The sequence below is a fragment of the Castor canadensis genome, chromosome 5 (genome assembly GCF_047511655.1).
Source record: "Castor canadensis chromosome 5, mCasCan1.hap1v2, whole genome shotgun sequence".
NCBI classification, from domain to species: domain Eukaryota; kingdom Metazoa; phylum Chordata; class Mammalia; order Rodentia; family Castoridae; genus Castor; species Castor canadensis.
This window is the reverse complement of record NC_133390.1, coordinates 80,408,618-80,430,672: the sequence shown is the minus strand read 5'-3', so window position 1 is coordinate 80,430,672 and position 22,055 is coordinate 80,408,618. Positions and strand designations below refer to the sequence as shown.

Sequence of the window (22,055 nt, the reverse complement as noted above, 5' to 3'; positions counted from 1 at the left end):
TTGTTATTCATGATACAACTTTTTAAAATAACATCTGAGTTACACTAATAAAGTGACTTAATCTGCAGCCCCTGGATGGACTCAGGTTAGGAATAGTCACCAGAAATACCAAGTGAGTAGAGGGTTGAAACCCACAGCCTCACCCGTGGACCTCTGGAAGAAGAGTGGAAAGACTGGAAATCCCTGGGAACTGTTTGATGTGTTAAGGGAAACACACACACACACACACACACACACACACACACATTTGGTCCCAGAAGTGATCTGCATTGAGTGTAAGAAGAATTGGAAAAACGGGTGCGTTTTTCCTTCAGACCACTGGGTCCCCAGGAAACATCCTGATATCCACTCACCAATTCAACCAAGAAAACTGGAGAAATGGTAGACTGCAGCATCAAATCAATATTTATATATGGTGCCCTGTTCTATACTTTTTGTTAGCCTTCATAGTTATTGCACATCATATTCCCTGATAGCCAAAAGGGACAAAAAAAAAAACCTTTGAAATTTGGCAACTGCTCTGGAGTTTCCCAAACAATTACAGCATAGTGTTGGCCTGTAGGCATGTACTTCCTGGGTGATTTCTTAGCCAAAAAAAAACTCTGACTAACCATGAACCATTCTGGCAGTTATACAACAGCTTGGGCTCTGTGGTTAACACTGAGGTTTAGGTCAGATTCGATGAGCTTATTATCCTGTTTACTGCTTCAAACTGATTTGGAAGTGAAGGAAGGAAAGGGCTGGGAACTGTTAGAGCTGTAGAGAGCCAGAAGTTTTCAAATCTAGAGGAATGTGCTGACAAGCTCTCCTGAGAAAAGAAGTACTATACTTCTCCATGTAGGTTTTTGAAAGTCTCTTCTTATCTTACAATTACAGTTGGGCCTCTGTATCTATGATTCTACATCTATGCATTTGATCAAGCTTGTACTGAAAAACAGTTGAAAAAAAAGTGTTTCTGTATTGAATACATACAGCCCCTTTTTGTCATTATTCCCTAAACAATATAATATTACAACTATATAATAACATTTGCATTGTCTTAAGTATTATAAGTAATTTACAAAAATTAAGTAATCTACAGATGATTTAAGGTATACAGGAGGCTGCGTATAGGTTATATGTATATTCATGTAGGAACTGGAGCATCCTCTGAGATTTCTGTATCCTTGGGAGAAGAGGGTGTCCTGGAACCAACCATAGTAACCCAGGTGTGACTGCATTTAATTAATAGGGGTTATACTTTGGGTACAGATATTTCTATGTTCAATACAGCAGCTACAGAAGAAAGCATGAGAGTTAGATTCAAAGCGTGGTTCAAACTAACTGCCCAGTATAAGTTGTGAGACTTTGTAGAAATCACTAAATTCCCCTCATGAGAGAGCTGTCAATATTAAAGTGAATTGTGTGTAAATCTGCTTGAAAAATTATAAAACATATAAAAACAGTAATAATTGTTTTGAATTATTACTACTGTTAGGATGACTTGATAATAGTTTATTATGACAATAATGTTCGGCTCTATTTAAAAACTACTTTTTATCAGCACTTCACCAATAATTCCACTGACTTGGATCTTACATGAGGAGGCATATAAGGTTCTGTTCTCCCCATCTCTGTGCTTTTCCTCCATTTGTTTTATACATTTGAACGGCTCTCTCATACCCTCTCAATTCAATCTAAACTCACTTTGGGACTGGTAATGTAGCTCAGTAATTGAGCATTTGCCTACCACACACAAGGGTCTGAGTTCAAACTCCATCATGGTGATCGTACTGAAAACAAAAATAAAGTCTACTTCCTCTCAAAGCACCTCTCAGATCTACATTCTTCTTGTATCTTAGATGAGCTGAATAATATGATCTATCTTCTTCTCAAGGTTCTTAGATATGCAGTCCATTCCACATTAATTAAGACTATAACCATGTGACAGAAGTTAGTACTGTGAGCTCTCCAGGCCTCTAATATTCACCTTTGGATGAAGATGACCACATAGTACCTGCCTAACTTACAGAATTCTTATGATAAACAGATGAAAGAGTGAATTTGGAAACACTTTTAGAAAGGCGTACAAATCTGTAATATTCTTGTTTTTAAGCCTTGCTTTCAGACTTTTATGAACAATTGTAGTAGTTTAGGCTTAACTCTTAACTTTCCAGAGAAAGTAGGCTCTGCCTTGATGTAGAGAAGAAGTGAACCCACACCATTCCCTCTTCTTTCAAACTTCATAAGAGTAAATGTTTCCAGTTACTTACCCTCTCTTAGGTCTCCGCCTCTCTTGGGTGATGACTTTTTCCCCATTGACAATCCATGAACTTCTGCCCCCTCCATGTTAACTCCTGAAGGGACTCTGCGCATTCAAAAAGGTTGAAATGGCAATTTCCCATTGAATAAAGATGTTCAAAGGCAATGAACACTGCACCCATTCAGTCTAAGGTTGTGTTCTACACTGAATGTCCCTGTCTCCAGGCCATTCTCTGTTTCCTCAAGGGCTATGCTTCCTTTCACTCCTCTAAATTTGCTTTAAAACCTTTATTGCGATTCGTTACATTCGTAACTTAACCCTCTTCATATTAGACTGATTTCTTTTTTTTTTTTTTTTGGCACTGGGGCCTGAACTTAGGGCCTTCACCTTGAGCCATTCCACCAACCCTATTTTTGTGAAAGGTTTTTTTGAGATAGGGTTTCACAAACTTTTTGCCTGGGCTTGCTTTGGACTGCAATCCTCCTGATCTCTGCCTCCTGATCTAGGATAGGATCAGATTAGGATGTAAACTAGGATTACAGGCATAAGCCACTATTCCCTGGCTTAGACTGACTTCTTAATGAGGATAAACAAAATTATATCTGTATCTTCATAATGTTCTGTGTTTTATTGTGCCTTGAACATGGACTACCTCACTGAATAATGGTGAATTGAAATAAGTTATGTCCTAATGAAGCAGCTCGTTCTTGAGTATTTGTATAATACTTGCACACACACACACACACACACACACAAATGAGAGTAGGATATTATTTCAATATACACAGACAGGACACATCCAACTGTGCATATACTTTCATAGATCTTGCAATTATCTCACACTAGCCAAGGGTCAAGTCCTTGAAACCTAGTGAAAGTCCTCAAGATTCTGAGTAAGACCCAGATCTTCCAGACCCTTGTGGTGAATGACTAACAAGTCTCTTCCCTATTCAAGCTTGTTTCCCAATTTCAGAATGAATAGAATGGTTTATGAGATCTCATACATGCAATGAATATGAGTTATTCAAAACACTCAAATTGACTTTGATTACATTAAAAAATGAGTTTTCTTCATTTTTGATTGAATTAGTGACAATTAACATTTTAGCTTGCCAACAAATATAGCAAGAAAATTCACCATCAAACGGAAAATTTTACAGATTTTTTTTTTCCTATTGATAAAAACAGCATCCAACTTTCTCTGATTTGGAGTCACAAAATGTTAGCATTCAAATAATGCCTGTCCATGTGGCCCAGGGAGAAAAATAATTAAGTCATAAAACGTGATTGGAAGAACAGGAACCAGGATACAAAACCCTTAATTTGCAGCTTAAAACTCTTAATTACATCTTTTTCCCAATTTCAAAAAGCTAAGTTCCTTGTACCACATTCTGACTCTAAGAACTTCATTAAAAAGGTAACCACTTGTGCTTTGGAGGACTCACCGATTCTCATCCTGTCGTCCTCCATATCTGATCCAGTAATTCTGTTTTAAGTTAAGAAAAAAATTATGCTTGTCACTAAAATATCATTTACAGAAATGAAATTAAAACTATACTTACTATACTTAGAAGATCTAAAATAAAAATGTGCATCTTATGTAAAAAATATAATACCTTTTTACTTAAAAAATAAAAAGGAAGGCTTTGGTTGATGCAATTTTGGCAAAGGCATAATTAAAAATAATATGCAATCATCTTGGGCATCTCTTCTTTTGCTCCAGAAAGCAACTTGAAATTTGGTAGCAGAAAGAAACTTCAAAGATCATTCAGTTCAATTCAACTGTTTTATGGTTTATGAATAAAAATTAAAATAAATAAATAAATAAAAGAAGTCTTGTTTGATTAATTATCTGTATAAGATCATGAAGGAAATGACATGTTTTGAGGTCTTATGGGGTAACAACACTTTAAAAAATAAATAGAGATAAATACATTAGATGTGTTAGATTAGAAATATTACCTGAAAGTAAACTAATTTTTAAAATGTGCCAATGTAAACATGCCATGACAAAGAACAAATGAAAACACATGTTGTAAATAGAATATACTACCAAAAATGATGTCACAAACATAGTAATATGAATATTATATAAAGAATATATTTAGTAACCAAGAGATAAATGAACAAAGTCTGTGCCCAGGTAATTTAGAAGAAAAATATTCTTACGTGAAAAGGATAATTCTTGCTGATCTTTAAAGGAGTACAAGTTAAAACAATAATGATGCATCATTTTGTACATAATATGTGAGTAACATAAGAGATTTTTATAATGTTATTTCTTGCTGCTGAAAAATCTGTGGTAAACTGATACTTTTATTGATTACTAGGAGCAGTGAAGGTAAGAAAAAAATTCTTAGAAAAGCAATTTAGTTTTAAGAACTTTAAAACATCCTATTGTTCTATGGCAGAGTAATAATCCTACTCCCGGGAATTTATTTTGAGGTTATAGTTCACTTGTGAGAAGAATGCTTAATATATTACCTCTGGTGAAAAAAATCAGAAATCATTCAAACTTCTAGCAGCAGAAGAAAAGTTAATTTTGTGCCTGAATTTTATATACATAGCCAAAAATAATTTAAGGACATGTATAAATATAGGTACTACTTATGATATCTTCTTAAATAAAATTCAGAGCACAAATGATTTATACATTAGCACTATTTCTGCAAATGGTATGTCTTCATATGAATGGTGATTAGGAGACAACATAGGAAATAGGTAGTGGCAGCATGATGAATTGTGGTTTATGTTGTTCTTATCGAAACCATGTTGTTTAAAGAGCAAAAATTATGTGCATTAAAGCAAAATGTTAAATGCTGCACACTAAATTTGGGGAAATAAGACAATTCTAAGCAAAAGTAATTATGTACAAAGACTTCTACCAAATTTATTTGCTTTTGACTTTGGACCTTAGTGGCTTGGAAGTCTACCAAAGTTTTTTTAAATTCATTACTTGTATTGAGCAAAGACCCTCCCAATCATATTGTTAACTCAAGGAGGATATTAGAATATTCAAAAAATGAAGATGAAGAATAGAAACATAAACAAGAATTCCCCTGAGAAGTTCTTTTAATAAACATTTCCTTTTTCCACTTTGCCCTTACTGGTTCAATGTATGAAAATCCAAGACCCTCTGCAGCTGACTTTATCAATTCAGATTCAAGTTTATGACGTTTCACAAACATTGCCAAATCCTAGGAGAAAAAGAAAGAACATTTATATTTAAGTAGCAGCTAAGAGATATGATAAATGTTCAAGTGGAAATAGTTTCCATTAGATAATGACAAGTGATCTAACATAAATACCCACATTTGCAAAGCAATGTTTCCATGTTAACAAATTTCCAAAAGCTAGCATGTATGAGGAAAATACATTCCTGGCATGAATGAAGTTTGAAACAATTAAGTTCTAGAGCCTTTACTAAATTGCTAGGTATTTTTAAGAGCAGTGTTATATTTTTATCAATTCTCCCTGGAGCACAGAGAAGCAGAGAGCTTCCTCTTACCTCTCTGGCTTCAATGAACACTGGGTCCATGCTGTCATCCAACAGACTCTCATAGTAATCCACATTGTCCAGGACGTCCTCATCATCTGGATGGAACAGAAGGTAGGCTTTGGCACACTCCAAGGCTTTCACATATTCACCAACTGAAAGGCCAAGGATTTGTAGCATTAGAGTCAGCCTAGGTCTGCCCAGAGGATTTTAAAGAGACTTCAATGTACCTGAGATGTCAGCATTAATCATCAAGAAAAGGGAAGATACACTGAGGTTGAGCAGTGTAAGCAGAAGTGTTTGCAGGTGAAGGAAGGACATGATTTCTGGCATTCAGAAGGAATTACCTTTTGTCTGCTTCAGTGCTGGATGTTTTGCAAATATTATCAATAGTCTCTACCTGAAGATTTTTGTTGGCAACTTAATACAAAGAAACAGAGAAGCTGTCTGAATTAATTCTGATTTTTTTTTAGTGAGTATGGGTTAAGCCGACATCCTGAGCATGACTTTGTAAACCACGATGCACAATTTTACACCCAATGTGTGAGTAATATAAATTATCTTTGGTTGTACTCGAATTTGAACTCAGAGTAATGCATTTTCTAGTCAAGGACTCTACCACTTGAACCGTACCTCCAGCTTTTTTGTGTTAGTCATTTTTCAGATAGGGTCTTGTGTTGTGTGGGGCTGGCCTGGATCACAATCATTCTATTTACATTCCCCACATAGCTGGTTCAACAGGCATACATCACTGTGCCCAGCTCATTGGTTGAGATGGAGTCTTACTAACTTTTACTCAAACCAAGATCCTCTTGATATCTGCATCCCAAGAGTAGTAGGGATTACAGCTGTGAGACACTGTACCTGGCCTCGTGATTTTAAAATGCTATTTCTCATTATTGCAAACTGTTACTTTTATAGAAAGTCCTTAATAGAGCCTCTAATGCTCTGGAGAAATGTTTCCAACACTCACTACACAGCTACAGCAATCTTAATAGTAGCCAACCATTAAAAGGAACAATCAAGTAAGTTTCAGCTATGATCTCTTCGTTAAATACTTACCATTTACAAAAGGAATATTTGGCTGTTATGAACAGAATTATGTTTTCAAATAGGTCACAACATAGGATTTTTTTTTGTGAAATAGATTCCCTCCAGATGTATGGTTATATACACACAGGGATGGCTTTAATTTCCATAAGAATGACAAGAAGCAACTCTCTCAGCTCCTTTGCATTCACCGCTTATGACAAACACATGATTTATTACTGCCATCATCGCCAGGACAATGAGTAATGTTTTGCTTTTGGAAAGGGAAAGGATTTGCCAAAGTAGCCTTATAATGTTGGCCTGAGACTTTTTCTTATTTTTATTTTAAAAAGGAAATAGTTTCCTTACTATTGACCTCCCTACAAGGCAGGGATGCTGGCTGGAGGTAGTAAGAACTAATGAGAGAAGCAATGAGCCAGGAATTATGACCTGTCGATATGCCAAGTGACTTTCAGCAAATTACTTCTTAGTAAGATGAGGATGTAGGACAATGTGACCTCTAAAGCAGATGTCGTCGATCTAGATTCTATTCAAGGCTTTCAAAGATAAGAAGTGATGCTCAATTTCTCTGTCTCAATAAGATAAAACTACACTGTGATATGAATTTCCACCTAATGGATTGAGAAATATCTAAGAAATTGATAAAATATTCTGATGATGAGCAATGGAGAATGTAATCCGTGTGGACAAAATTTTGGCAACATTTCTCAAAACTATAAATTAGAAAATCACTTGACTCAGCAATTGTAGTTGCAGATATTTATCCTATAGATATGTGTGTACAGATGTGTAATGACATATGTACAATGGTATTCACTTGAAAGTTCACTGCAACAGCACAAGAAGACAATAAAAAAATTATAGTACAATAATATACAGATGTGAAGAAAAATATATGAGAAAGATCTGTATGTACTGATGCAATTAATTTAAACCATATAAAATTGCAAAAACTATTTTGACCTAAGAAAATGGTAATTTCATAGGCCTAGTCTACTAAAAAGATCTGTCATGTGTTAAGCATGTATTAAGTGAAGAAACTATGTAAAGTGTAAACAATATGTTGTTTTTGTGTAAAATAAGTAGCAATAAATTTCTGTGAGGGTCTATTTGTTGTTTATATATAAAGTTTTAGAAATATACAAATAAGAATTTTAGTTGAAGGGCACAAAGCTAGTTTGTGAAAACAGGAAGAAAGGAAGGCTTTTATATTTGGCCTTTAAACCATGCTAATCTATTCCTATTAAAATTAAGAAGTAAGTTTAAAAATCATACAGTGTCCATTATAATTTGCAGGTAATTTTCATGAATTGAGTCACAAACACATGATATATGCAATGGGAAAAAAACCCCAAAGTTCTTCATGGATCATGCACACTTTACCTCTGTAGTAGGCGAACTGTAGGTAGTCATAATGCAGAGGAAGAAAGTTCTCTATTGGTGAGAGGCGGCCGGGGCGGGTGGCAAGTTCCCTCACACACTCGTGCTGACAAACCAGCACCTGCATGTAGTGATCTGGAAGACAAAAGGGACAGGTGTGTCCTCCAGGCTGCTGAGAGCCACATCTCAGTCAGAGCCTCAGTCCTACTGAACATTCCTCACCACACCACACTCCAAGAGACTTCATTATCATCACTTCCTGACCTTAAAACCTTCCATGGTCTCCTTGCCAGTGATCACTGGAACGTCACTGGATCCAACACCCTCTAGTTGGAGGTCTTTTCTCTACACTGCACTCTTCTTCTCTGCATGCTTTTTCACCCCTCTTGACATTTCTCCACACCCATACCTGCTGACCATGGACTTTTTTATCTGACAACTTCTAGCTTGTCTTTGGATACTTTAGAGGGCTTGAAGCACCCTGGATTCAGGATTCTAAGTTCAACTCCTCACAATGTTAAGGAACCATTCAGAGAATGGAACTATGGAGTGCTCAGGTAGAAAAGTGAAACCCAAAAATGCTCATTTTCATTGTCAATATTATCAAGCACATTTTCCTAAAGGGGAAATAAAAAGTATTATTTCTTAACATCCTAGTCTACCCAGTTACAAATCAGTCCATCACTCGAACACTGCATATTCTAATACTGGGGACACTGTATATTCTTGACCATAAACTGATAAGGTAGAGAAAGGATAAAAGCTAAAGAATTTGAGTAAGTGCTTCCTCTTTCTCCTTATTCTCTCTTTTATTCCCATTCTCCTCTCTTGCAAGCCCTTACTTGTAAGGTTTTCATACTCTTTGGCTTTAGGCTGTATCTTATCAAAGCATGAGCTGAAAGACAAAAGTAGCTAATATCAAGAGATGAAAACACCTCCTTTTTGTCCAATGTTGATATTTACAATAAAGATAGAGGTAGCCTTTCCTAGGGAGAGAATAGTTCATTCATGGTTGTGCCAAATAGGTTCCCTTGAGGAGGGTGATAAAATCATATGACTTCATGGCTGCACAATGTAATTTACCACAACTGCCTTCATTCGAGAGGTTCTCTGTTCAGTCAGAGTTCAGCTTTAATTTGGGTGACCGTGCAGAGCGACCTCAGGACATAACAGGAAGGAAAAGTGCATTTTCTGTGTCGGGAAAATGTGCCAGTTTCACATAACCTAGCTAACTCAATCCTACACAGCATGGCTAATGGAATCCCTAGTCTACCACTTTTAAACTCAGTTGGGGGTGAGAGGGGAGAATGAGTTCTATTAATTTGATTGGCATTTTAAAAACAAACTTCTGGCCACTTTGTTTCTTAAAGGAAATAACAAACAGCCTTAACTGTTTTCTCCAACTTAAGTATTTACATTTCTCTTTACCTTCTAGTTCATTTAATTCCAAATGACAAGCGAAAGGAAAAGATGGAAAACATATCCCCCAATAACTAAATCTAAGTGAAAATATTCCTCAAAGCAAGATAAAATTGCTGCACAATAAGGGGGAAAATGATGTCCTTCAGGGCTTCATCAACTGATGAACCACATTCAGCAGACATCTGTGTCTTTCTTCAAAGTCTCTTCTAACTCTACAATTCAAACATTAGACTTCCTAATACAGTCTGTATTTTAAATGCTGTTTCTTTCCCAATTTAGGACACATTGAACCAGGTGAGAATTTAAACAGTGATAACTGTTTTATTACTATTCATTAATTGTATTCCTTGCCTGCTTTTCTCAAATGTCATCCTGCAATTAAAATGATTTAATAAGTGAGATCCAAGACACTTAGGTGGGAATACTTTTAAAATTTCCCTTCCCATAATAAATTGGATGTGCTTCAGATTCCTAAGATGGCTTACCATACTTCTGTAATTGACAATACTTGGTTTGGACTTGAGAGATTATGACTTTTTTATAATCATCTTTTTTCATTGAAAGCTTTGAGGTTATTGGTGGTAGTTGTGTTAAGAATTAAAGAACATGAGCCAGAGGTCTGACTCAAGTGGTAGGGCACTTGCCTGGCAAATGCAAAGCCCTGAGGTTAAGCCATAGTACCTCCAATTAAAAAAAAAAAAAAAGGAAGGAAGGAAGGAAGACCTGAGTTAGAAAACCTCTATTATTTCCAGCAATCAATGTAGTATGGTGCCCTTGACCGTCAATAAATGCTAAACCTGTGGAAAACTTATAGTCAGTTTCCTAAACTGAATTTATTGCATTTTCCAGAACTGTTCCATGGACATTCACCCAAGCAAGTGTAGGGGCAAATGTGAGGTTGGAGATAGGGCAAATTGGAGGCAAGCTATTCCTGTAAAACCACACATAGTAAAGTATTAAATGTAGAGACATACACATCAATTAAAATGCATATACAATTGACATTCAAATGAGCAATGCTCACAAAAATATAGGCAAATGGATCTGGCAGAGACCCAGGGAATAAGAGCACTTGGGACCAAGTAACTCACATGACATTGATTTTAGGTGACTTGAGTTGATTTTGGGTAATATGGTATGTCATAATTTGGTGATTTGACATAGTGATTTTGAGTCTACAAGATATATTGATTCTAGTTTATATTTTGATTGCTATTCTCTAATTGTCTTTCTAAACAACATAATGATTTATAATCCACATTCTCATAAACATGGAGTACTGGTAATCCACTTAATCTCTGCAATATTATTGTTATATATGTCATCTCTCCTTTATGCTTTCACTCATCAACACATTCACTTGACCAGTACTTTCTAGGCCCTATTTGCCTGTCCCTGTATTTAGGCACTGAAGAGATAGGACTATAGCCAAGTGATGTAAGAAAACATTTTGAGGTATGCAAGGGAAAATGAAGATGGCATATCCAAGGAATTAAGAAGGGCAGAAGGTAGAAGCCAAAGTGAAAGAGAGGGTATGGGAAGGAGAATGAGAATATACACATGAAAGTCATTAAAGTTTTGGGGTTTTATTACAAGGAGAATATAAGCCATGGAGTGGGGAGTTTAAATAGGTCTATGAGTACAGAATTTTGGCTCAGTCTGTGTGTAGAGCCAAACTAACTGTGCATGCACTAGGAACTACAAGGAGGTAGTCACAGTGGTTTGAGCCAGGGTGGTAGAAAAATGGAGGGAGAACCAGGAAGTCTTAAGTGGCATTAGGAGTAGCATCTATCAAAGTTTGGTAAACAAAAGATAAGGGATTAGGAACTCAGGAAGATGCTGGATTGAAAGATAACTTCTGAGATTTGATTTGAACTACTAGGTAAGTGCTTTGTAAGTGGCTACAAAATGTTGGATATTGAGGAGAGCAAATTAACTTCAGTAATTTGTAATTCAGTTGAACACTTTTTCATGTGTTCATGTTAGAACACATTATGTGCTCTGCAAATATTTGTTATTTGATAAACTGCTCTTTGCTCATTTTTCAATTATGTAGATCTTAAAAGTATGGGCTCTAGATTCAGAACAGCAGAGGTTTGATTCCTAGCTTCACTTTAGTCACATTATTTAATCCTTTTGAGATGCAAAATTTCTCATTTTCAAAAGGGAGAAGAGTCTCTTCAGTGAGGTGTCTGAGCAGTAGACAGAGAGATGCAGTACTGTGTGAAAACCATGATGGGCAATGTCATTACTTTTGAGGTGGAGCCTTGTGACACCATCACAAATGTCAAAACTGAACTCCAAGACAACGAGGGCATTCCACTTGACCAGCATCATCTGATATTTGCCTGCAAAGAGGTGGGAGATGGCCAAATTCTCTCAGACTACAGCATTTAGAAAGAGTCTGTCCTGTACCTGCTGCTTCATCTGTGAGGTGGCATCATTAAGCCATCCCTGTGCCTGCTCACCCGGAAGCACAACTGCAATAAAATAATCTACTGCAAGGGTTAGGCTCCTCTGCAGCCCTATTCTGCAAACTGCTAGAGTATGGCCACACCAATAGCCTCTGCCCCAAGAAGGTCAATTCAGTCCCCTCCATGGGCTCTTCCCACATGGAGCAATCTTCTGCCCTAGCCTGTTGGCTACGGGGACTCAATAAAGTTTCCCTTCCATTGATGGGAGCAGTAATAAAAAAGAAAATAAGCAGGGAGAGAAGGTTAAATGCCAATAGTATCTACCTACAAAGTTATTTAGAGAATTAAAAGAGATATAAACATGTAAATACTTTGTATGTTATAATTGCTACATAAGTGTTGGTAATTATTACTACTAACGGTAAGTAAATTACTACTAAATATAATTTATAATATCTCCTTATATAAGACAGATGCTAACTCTGGAAAATATTTTGCAATATTTTCAATTTGTCTTTTGTAAATCAATTTATTGTGTAAGTCAATATTTATATGTCTTTTGCAGTTTTTTCTACATTCTTCTCATCTTTTGTTATGCTTACAAGAGCTTTTCCTCTTTTCCTCTACTAACAGTATATATTTTCCTTTAAAATTTTACTCCTTATACTAATATTATTAATACAAATAGAATTTATTTTTGAATATTACATACCATGGAGAACTCACTTCCTCCCATAAATGATTAATTATCTAATCTCAGCAATTACTGTAAGATGCATTATCTACTATTTTAAATGTCATTCTTATAGTTAATAAACCAGTCTTTTACATAATTGTAGAAGGCTATGGCAAAGTGTTCACTACTCTCTTGTTTATAATCATGAAAAACTGCAACAATTTCACAATGGAATATTATCATGCCATTAACTCCAGTAAATTGAATCTACATGTACTTACATGAGAAGTCCACATTTTATTGTTAAGCATAAGGTAAAAAGAAAATTATGTTGAGAAGCAGTATATATAGTATTGCCCTATTTTATAAAAATTAAATAATGATACACAAGTACTTGAATATCTACAAATGCATTGAAAAAATGTGAGGAGGACAATTACGAAAATTTTAACTAAAAAACTTACCAATTGTAGCTAGGATGGGATAAACATATGAAAGTCTTTTAATTTTTATAATATTTATTTCTGTATTGTTGGAATGTTTTTGCAAAATGCATGTATTATTTTTGATAATAGAAAAAATAAGCTTTACCTGCAATGGCTTCATAGAGACCAGCGTTATAACCTAAGTATTCATACTCTTCAAACCTCTGAGGACCCTCACATAGAGTCCGGCACTCCATATCTTCATTGAAATATTCTCTCAAAGCTTGTTCAAAGTACTTGATTGCCATTTCAAAGTCATCGGCCTCATAATGTTTAACTCCTGCACTGTAGTTCTCCTTCAATGAAACAGAAAAAAATAAGTATATGCAAGAGCAGGATATATATAGGCAGAGTTGGGATCATTAGGAGGTGGGATATCAGAACTTTGTGCTGCAGAGGGATAAAGAAAGATTTCATGGGAAGATAAACTGTAACTTCTTAGGTTCAAATACCTGCAAATGAGAGGTTCTGTACTCAGCAAGTAGGTTGCTATGGCACCAACTTAATTTTCTTCCTGAACACATGTAAGAGTGTACTGTCTAACCCTTTTGCTTCTAGGTAGGATTATGGGAAAATGGCAGGACAGAAGATATGGATGGAAATGATATCCACTTCCAGGCCTCACCCAGTTAAAAAAGTTTTCCATGTGAAACTTCCTTTTTCATCTTTTGCTACAGTGAGGACACATTGAAAATGGTGATGTGAGAAATTGGGTGAAAAAGACCCTTTCCGACATTTGATTTCAAATAACATTTCATCTTCAAAATAATTATGTAGGTTTTTCAAAACCCAGTTTGAAAAGTGAAGGTACAGTGGACAAACCTTAGGATTAGAGGCTGGGAAACAATAGTGGAATCCTGAATAATTCACAGTGACTTCCACAACTAGGTGTAAAATAAATGTGTTTGAAGGCAGGTGTGATAGTGTACACTTGTCCCAGCTACTCAGAAAGCTGAGGTAGGAGTTATCACTTTAACTCAGAAGTTTGAGGCCCAGGACAGCATAGCAAAATTTAGTCTCAAAGGAAAGAAAAGTGATGAATAAAAACTAAGGCTGAAAGGGTTTCTGAAATCTTTATAATTTTCTAGGTTTCACCATGTACTGGTTTGCTAATTCTATTTCTATTTCGCTTAAATTTTTGACTTAAATAGCATTAAAATTTGTCTCATTTTTCAACCTTGATAATTACATTATTTAATCTGAGAACTCTGAAGGCATAAAAGTTACTGGAAATTGAGAATTAATTTGTAGTAACTATTCCTATGACTCTGCTTTGAGTCACATGATACTTGGAGCACCTCACTCCACGTGGTAGGGACAGAGGCCCCCAGCACTCACCAGGTGTGGTTTGGCTTCTCGATCTACCAACTGCAATGCTTTCACCCCAGCCATTGTTCTGTAATTCTCGATGTTCTGCTGCATTTCCATGTGTTCAGGGTTGGCCATGAAAAATGTGTGGGCTGCTTCCACCGCCTTTTCCAGCTGATTAAGCTATGACAGAAAAGAAAAGAACCAAGTGAATGCAAATATCTCTAAATAAGGCTCAGAGAACTTAAGGAATCAGACCAAGGTCTCACAGTTTGAAAGGAGTAAGGCCAGGATTCCAGTGTACGTTCACCACACACACGCACACATTCAAACACACACATTTTATTTGTAAGTATAGAAACACATACATATTTTCTACTATACTATATTCAATTTCCATACTCAAGTGCCAGCGGGTTAGTAAGCAGTGCTCCTGAAATAACATATGGATGCTTTGGCTTTGGTGAAATAAATAAATGTGCTTTGTTCCAAGTTGATTCTCTCACCCACTTCTAAGCTATGTGTGTCTAAGAAATTGGTTCTACATGCTTATTTTTGCATTATGATTAATCAAAACACAAAGCTGCCAGGCTTATTCACCTCCAGTTCAATTTTCAACATATTTTTGTCTTATACTTTCTCTTTTTTTTCTTTTTGTTCACTTTGCCATTAATCTTGAAAATGAGAGTACAAACACACCTCAGATTTTCTAAATGATGGAATTGTGTAATCTCTCCCCATATTTCTTCCCAGGGTTTAGAAAATGGAGAATAAAAAGTTAAAGGGAGTAAATCAGTCTAGTGGATAAAAGATGGTAAATGTGTAACTTTGATTCTCATTAATGCAAAAGAAAAGGTTTTTAATAATCTCTACATAAATCTTGTCAATGTCCCCCTAAACCTGAGCACCATGGTTGATGGAAAAAGCCATATATTTTTAACAAGATAGAATTAAACAATTTAAGACCTTTTGAATTTAGTAATGGAGAATGTCTATGGAAAGATCCATTTGCTTCATATAAAAAATAAATATTTGTATTAGTAGTCTTTTTCATGATGAAACCCAGAATAGATTTGTCCTATTTTAAAGTGTGAAGAAAGGGAAGCTTGTTACTTACTAAGCCAATATCAAATCACAGGACATCATATAATATTCAACTAGGTCTTTCTTTGACCATCTAGCTATTAAATAATTTAAAAATAGAAAGACAGTGGAGTCACAAGTCCCTAGATGCTGCAGACTGATGATATGTATAGAAAGAACCAGCTCTCGCCACAGAAAATGTACACTGCCCTATTTCAATATATCGTTTTTTCTAATCACAGTAAATGCTTTATGTTTTTCACTTAATTTTCAAATTCTTAACTATAGCCCATTCTCCTATTAAGTCTTGCCTGAATTCAATTAGCTCTTCCCATAACTTTTATCTTTGTCTTCAATTCCATGCACTCAGAAATATTTAAGCTGTCAACATCACTAATTTGGATTTGTTTTCTACTTATCTCAATTTCTTGAATATTAATACAAGAATATGAATTGTTTTGGCACCTATGTGGTAATAATAAGATATATACAGAGAAAAAAGAATGGATTCCAAATCACTCATCATAGGTTTGCGTATATTGGCTAACTTAACCTGGAAAAAGTCATTTAAACATTTTTGCTTAATTCTCCCTTAAGAAAAAATGCTCATGAAATTGCATACCACTATCTAATGGAAAGATTTAATTATGCATTATATACAAATATGCTCCAGAAATACAAAAGCATTAGAAACAATAAATGATATCATAGAATTTATAAATGGCCTATAAGTCTCAACAATGTGAATCATTTATCAATGAGGAGTAGAATCTGTAGCTTACAGGAGCACATCATTTATGAGGATATAGTAGGTATTCGTGGTCGGTGAAATCTATCTCCAGGAAAGAGCCAAACAGCAAGTACTGAATAAAACAGATTGCCACTGACAAACTCTGATTCTACAACACTAGACATTAACGTTGATGAACACAGTTTTATACTTATGTTCTTCCTTTTCTTACTTTTATCCTGGATTCAGGCTGTTCCACTAATGTAGAGAACCTTTGTCTCGTATCTCTTCTTACTGAAATGCAACAGTCCTATAAAGCCAACCTTGAATCCTAACTTTAAAGGACTCTTTCTCAACCTCTTCACTATTGTCAAACACTGCAATATCATCTTATCCTTATTCCTCTATTGGCACTTATCACACCCTGCCATATGCTACATCTATCTAATTATATCTGCATCTCCCAATGGGGCTTTCCATGGAAAGAGAGCTAATTTCTTATCTTTTAATTTTGTACTCAGTTTATATATAAATGATGCTTATAGGAAGAGAAAAAAATGTATCTTTAACATATAAACCATAAGGCATATTACATGTGAGTATACCTCATAAGCTACATGACAATAAAAGGTTGTACATCCCAGTCATCATTCACATGGAAAGCTTCCAGTACTAGAGATCACAGATGGATGTGATTTAGTGACTCTTGAAAACAGTCAGTCAGTGTTGATGAAACTGGATCCTTTTCTTCAATTGGACCACATTGGCTTTTTACTTATTCCATGCTTTCCTTTTTCGTAACCCGGTATAGAACATAATATTACCCTTCCCATATACATATAGAGGAGGGTCTGTGACCTCACATTGAACCATAAAACTTCTTTATGAACTGGCCCTGGCTTTTAAATTATTGTAAAGCAGTTAATGAAACTAAAATTGTCTGCCAGGGGCTATAAAATAGACCATTATTTTAACTGGAATCTTGACATATCTGAACTCCATTTTAGAAACTAAACTCACAGCATGTCTGAGTAAAAAATTCCAAGGAACATGTGTACACTACATATGTCATATTATTGGATGGAGATTATTACAAAGGTTTGTAAGTACTAGGCTTCAAGTAAGGATGGAACTACCCACTATTCCACTGACACATACCAAAAGCATATTTTTGTTATCATATTATTGTTGTACTAGGGGTGCATTGTGACATTTACAAAAGTTGTTATAATATACCATAGTTCAATTCACCCCCTCTTTCATTCTCCTTTATCAATCCTTCCCTTATTCCTGGACTAATTTCAAAAGATCTCATTTTTCCATTTTCTTACTTGAGTACATAACATTTCTACCATATTCATCTTCCTACAACCTTTCCTTATATCCCCCCCCCCCCACTGGTATCATCCCCCAGACAGGACCTGTTTTTTTTTTTTGTTTTTTTTTTTGACGTTTCTGTTTGTGTAAGATAGCTGTACAAGGACTTTCATTGTGACATTTTTATGTCTATATGTATTATAACCCGAATTGGTTCATCCCCTCTATTTTTCTCCTTCTTACCTTCGTCCTTTTCTTGTGGTGATTTCAACAGGTTTAAAATTCTATAGTCATTCCTGTATAGAAAGTAAATCAACCCTATTCACCTTTTTTTTTCTAGTTATCTTGTTATCTTTTATTTATTTGTTCATTTTTTACTCATTTATTCATATGTGCATACATTGTTTGGGCCATTTCTCTTCCTTGCTCCTGCCTGAATTTACCTTTTTAACTTCCTTCCTTTACCCTCCCTCTCCTGTTAGTGACCTCCCCTTAGTGTGACCTGAACAAACTGCATTTAAAGGCTCCAAACTGGATTTCCTTTAAGACAAAATTAAAACAAACCACAGGAGAGAGTAACTCTAATATGAGGGTAACTCTGTGTAGCAGAAAGATAAATTGTGAAGTAAGAATAACTGAGAAAAGTGAAATGATTTGACAAGAAGGTGGCATCACACTTCTAATGGAGGCCGCAGCTCACTGAGATGTGAGAAATACCAGTAAGGAGTATCTTCGAGAAGCACTGGGCCATTTAACTCAGGCTATGAAGAATGAGACAGACAGTTTCTCCTGCCAGCAGAGAAGTACGACTATACGTGGCAGTCATGCTGATGGAAAAAGAAATGAACACAGACTAAATCAACACCCTGCTAACGGTCATGAATTACACTGTCCCGGACTGCTGAGGGAATGCAGCTCATCTGACACAGAACTCATTTTCCATAGCTAGTAATAAAGCAGGCATTTCTAAAATCACATTGACTATTGAAAAATTTTCAGGAGCTGTCCATTGACCGCAGAAGAAATTCCAGACACTGCAGCATGATATTCAAGAATTCCAAGATTGGGCCTGGGGATGTAAGCCCGTAACTCAGTGGTAGTGTACACTTAGCATGCACAATGTCCTGGGTTCAATCTCCAGCTTCAAAATGAAAAATAAAAAGCAAAACAAACAAAAAAATCCTCCAGGTTTGGCTCCAGCCTTTCTTTTATAACTCCTCTGATCTGTAATTAAGCAAGATTTGCCCAGATGAGCTGGATTTCTATAAGTTTTATAATTTACCATTTTCCTACTTAAGAAAACACACTAAGACTAATAATCCAGTCATGCCCCAATTATTTACTCCATTTATCCATTATTTGGCAATATTTATTTGTGTGAACTGTATTGAACACATTGTGATAGACCTTGAGAATACCTATGTGGCCAAGCTAGAAAAGGCCTGCTTTCCAGAGGCTTACATTCTCATTGGAGGTGGCAAATCTCAAATAATGACCAGTGTAAATGATTTCAGGTTATGCTAAGTGCTAAGAAGGTAGGAATGAATGAAGTCATGAGCACTGAATAGGGTTGGACTGGAAGATCTCTCTTGAATATAATTTTTGAGCTAAGAACTGAAAGTTGAGAATCTATCCATGAGCTTACCAAGGCAAAAGAACATTGCATGCAAAAAAAAGTCAAATGAAAGAGCGCTGAAGTGAGAAAAGCCTTGGCATGTTTTTTTTTTAATGTTAGCATGAATTAATTGTATGAAAGGATTTCATTGTGATACTTTCATATATGTATTAATGTACTTTGATCAAATTCACTCCCTCTACTACTTAACCTTTGTGTGTTTTTAAAACAGAGCAGAGACTAAGGAGGGATATTTGAGAAACGGAAAAGGCAGATCATTTGCAGGCTATGGTAAAGAATCTGAATGTTGTTCCAAGTGCAAGAGGAAACTATTAAAGAAATTTAGGGAGAAGATAACAAGATCTTACACACATTTTAAAATGATAATTGAAAATGTAATGTAGGAAATTGATTTTGTAACAGGTAGGAAAGTATTTCCATAATTTGGGTCAGAGTTAATGCTTCTACTTAGCAAAATAAAAATAGGACAGCATAGATCTGTCACCCATTTTTTCTTTTACCCCATCTCCATGCCCTCTATTCCTTTCTTTTCCTTTCCATTTGCCCATCCTTGCTACAACGTTTCTCAACTCAGAAGGGACATAGCACAAAAGGAAAACAAATAAATTTCCAAAGAGTTTCTTCTTTTCTGAATAGGGCAAATATGAAACTCAAATAAACTGACTATAAAGTTCAAAGTTTATGAGATGTGTACAAAAAGGAAAAGCCTATTCTAAAGTATCTTGTAACAAATAAAGATCACTGTGCACTTCAGAAACACACTTTGCATCCCCTATTCTCTTCTGAAGACTTTTTGAACAATGTCTAAACATTAAATCTAAAATAAATTATTTCATTCTTCTAATCAAACATCAACATTTTCAATAAAGAAGGAAATTATTTCTCCACATTCACCATCCTAAATTTGGGAATTTATCCAATATCATGCATTACATTTTTATGAAGTGCTATATTTTTGTCTTGACCTTTTGTTGAAGTTTCACAATTTAGCAACTTTAGGGATTTTTGACCACATACAGCTTGCTTACCAACTAACAAGCATGTAAATAGATGCTGGAGACATCCGGTTTCTAAACCACAGAAGAGTTTTTAAGTTCTAACTAGCAGTGCTAGCACTAGCTAGAGAAGAAAGAAGTCATCAGAGTAAACCTAAAAATTCTTGGGCTAAAAATGTAAGTCTTCATTTCATGAAGTTATACAATATTCATTATAACACAAGGGGGCTGGGATGTAGCTCTGTGGTACAGCACTAGCCTGGCATGCGTAAGGCCCTGGGTTCAATCCTAGCACCAAAAAAAAAAAGAAAAGACATTATAACATAAGGCATTTTGCAGATACTCCATTACTTGCTTAACTCCCCAGATTTACTTTAAATTTTTGCTAATCCAAGCTAGTTTTTCTTCTACAAATCAAATAGGCAAATAAATATTTTTTAAAAGCTAAACAACATATTAAAAATATTCTTGAAAAAATAGTAAAATTTTAAAACAAAATTTAGAAGTAGTTTGTTTAAACTACTAGATTAAACTAAATTCTATACATTATATTATTTCATCCTTAAACACCAATCTGTTTAGGAGAATTCTATCTTAAGATATTCCTAAATATTGTTATGGTATAGATTTGGATTTTTAGAGAATTAAAACAATTAAGCATATAAAATGACTTTGTATTTTATTTTCTAATTAGTGATGCTGTCCATCATATTGACTTAACTTTAAAAAACCTATGTATAGAATTATTTTCATCATTGAGTAAAAGGAAATAACAGTTTGTGTCTCTTGACAAACATAAAATTAATTTTATTATACATTGAGAACTATGCAATATATTATGATGTCTTTTTGCCTTTACTATAAGGAAGATCAGAACTAAATTTTATCCTATTTGCAGTAACTATAATATGTTGTTTCTAGTATATCAAGCTGAAGCTGGTATATTTTCCTTTGAGTTTTTTGTTACATTTAAAGGTTAATTATAAAAATAGTTGCATTAGCTGGGTAACTCAAAAACTTTTGGACATAGGAATAATACAATTTGTTAAAAAGGTGTGTCTCCCCATTAAGGGAAAAATCTAGAAACTGTATTTCTTTCCTACATTTCAAGGTAGAACATTTGGAAATTTCTAGCATTAAAGAACACATAGTAACTCATAAATTAGGTGTCTATGCTAATGTAGAAAATAAACTTATTGCATTTATGGAACGTTAGTCTAAAATGTAGCCATGGTTATAAGTAAATATTTATAGCTTTTAGACTGCTATTTAGTAAGGATTAAAGGGGAAACGAGATTTCTAAAGAGTAACATTTCCTCTGTGGAATAAATTAGGAAGGAAGAATGTGTCTTTTTAAAGTACTTTCTTTTGCCAAATTGCTTGTGTGCTTGTTTTCAATTACTTATGGTCCTGAACCTGATTAATAGTTCCTGCTGTTTTAACACTCTAGCGATGTTCTAATCTGCTGCTTACATCTGAATGCTAAACACTGGCCACAGACAGCCACTGAAGAATAAAGCCACCCTATGAGCTCATTGGAACAACAGATTTGGTCAGCTAAGTTTTCTTATCTAAATAAAACCCATCTTTTTGGAAAAACACCAAATTGAAGAAGCAAAACTTTTAAACATGTTATTTCAGATTAGAGACTATTTAAGACAAAAAACTCTTGATGTTAAAAAAAAACCTTCATAGTATTAGCCAAAAATAAGTGAATGCTTAATTGGACAAAATCCCTCAAGCCATCTGCAAAGCATCTAGCTTCCTAACAAAAGACTAGCCAAAACTTGGATAGCACTGGGCAAAGAGAGAGTGCTCTAT

At 35.1% G+C, this 22,055-nt stretch overlaps 1 protein-coding gene and 1 pseudogene across 2 annotated transcripts in view; one reads left to right on the top strand and one right to left on the bottom strand.

Annotated features, from left to right (window-relative positions):
• Positions 1 to 22,055, bottom strand: part of P3h2 (prolyl 3-hydroxylase 2) — a 145,790-nt gene that overhangs the window by 21,884 nt on the left and 101,851 nt on the right. For both annotated transcript variants that reach the window (XM_020153956.2, XM_074073537.1), the window contains exons 2-8: positions 14,504 to 14,656; positions 13,272 to 13,461; positions 8,172 to 8,303; positions 5,751 to 5,893; positions 5,350 to 5,439; positions 3,688 to 3,728; positions 2,253 to 2,347 (exon numbers count right to left, since the gene is read on the bottom strand). In XM_020153956.2, the coding sequence (XP_020009545.2) occupies positions 2,253 to 2,347; positions 3,688 to 3,728; positions 5,350 to 5,439; positions 5,751 to 5,893; positions 8,172 to 8,303; positions 13,272 to 13,461; positions 14,504 to 14,656 (844 nt within the window). The remainder of the gene's footprint in view (positions 1 to 2,252; positions 2,348 to 3,687; positions 3,729 to 5,349; positions 5,440 to 5,750; positions 5,894 to 8,171; positions 8,304 to 13,271; positions 13,462 to 14,503; positions 14,657 to 22,055) is intronic.
• LOC109678352 (ubiquitin-ribosomal protein eL40 fusion protein-like) lies at positions 11,766 to 12,352 on the top strand (annotated as a pseudogene).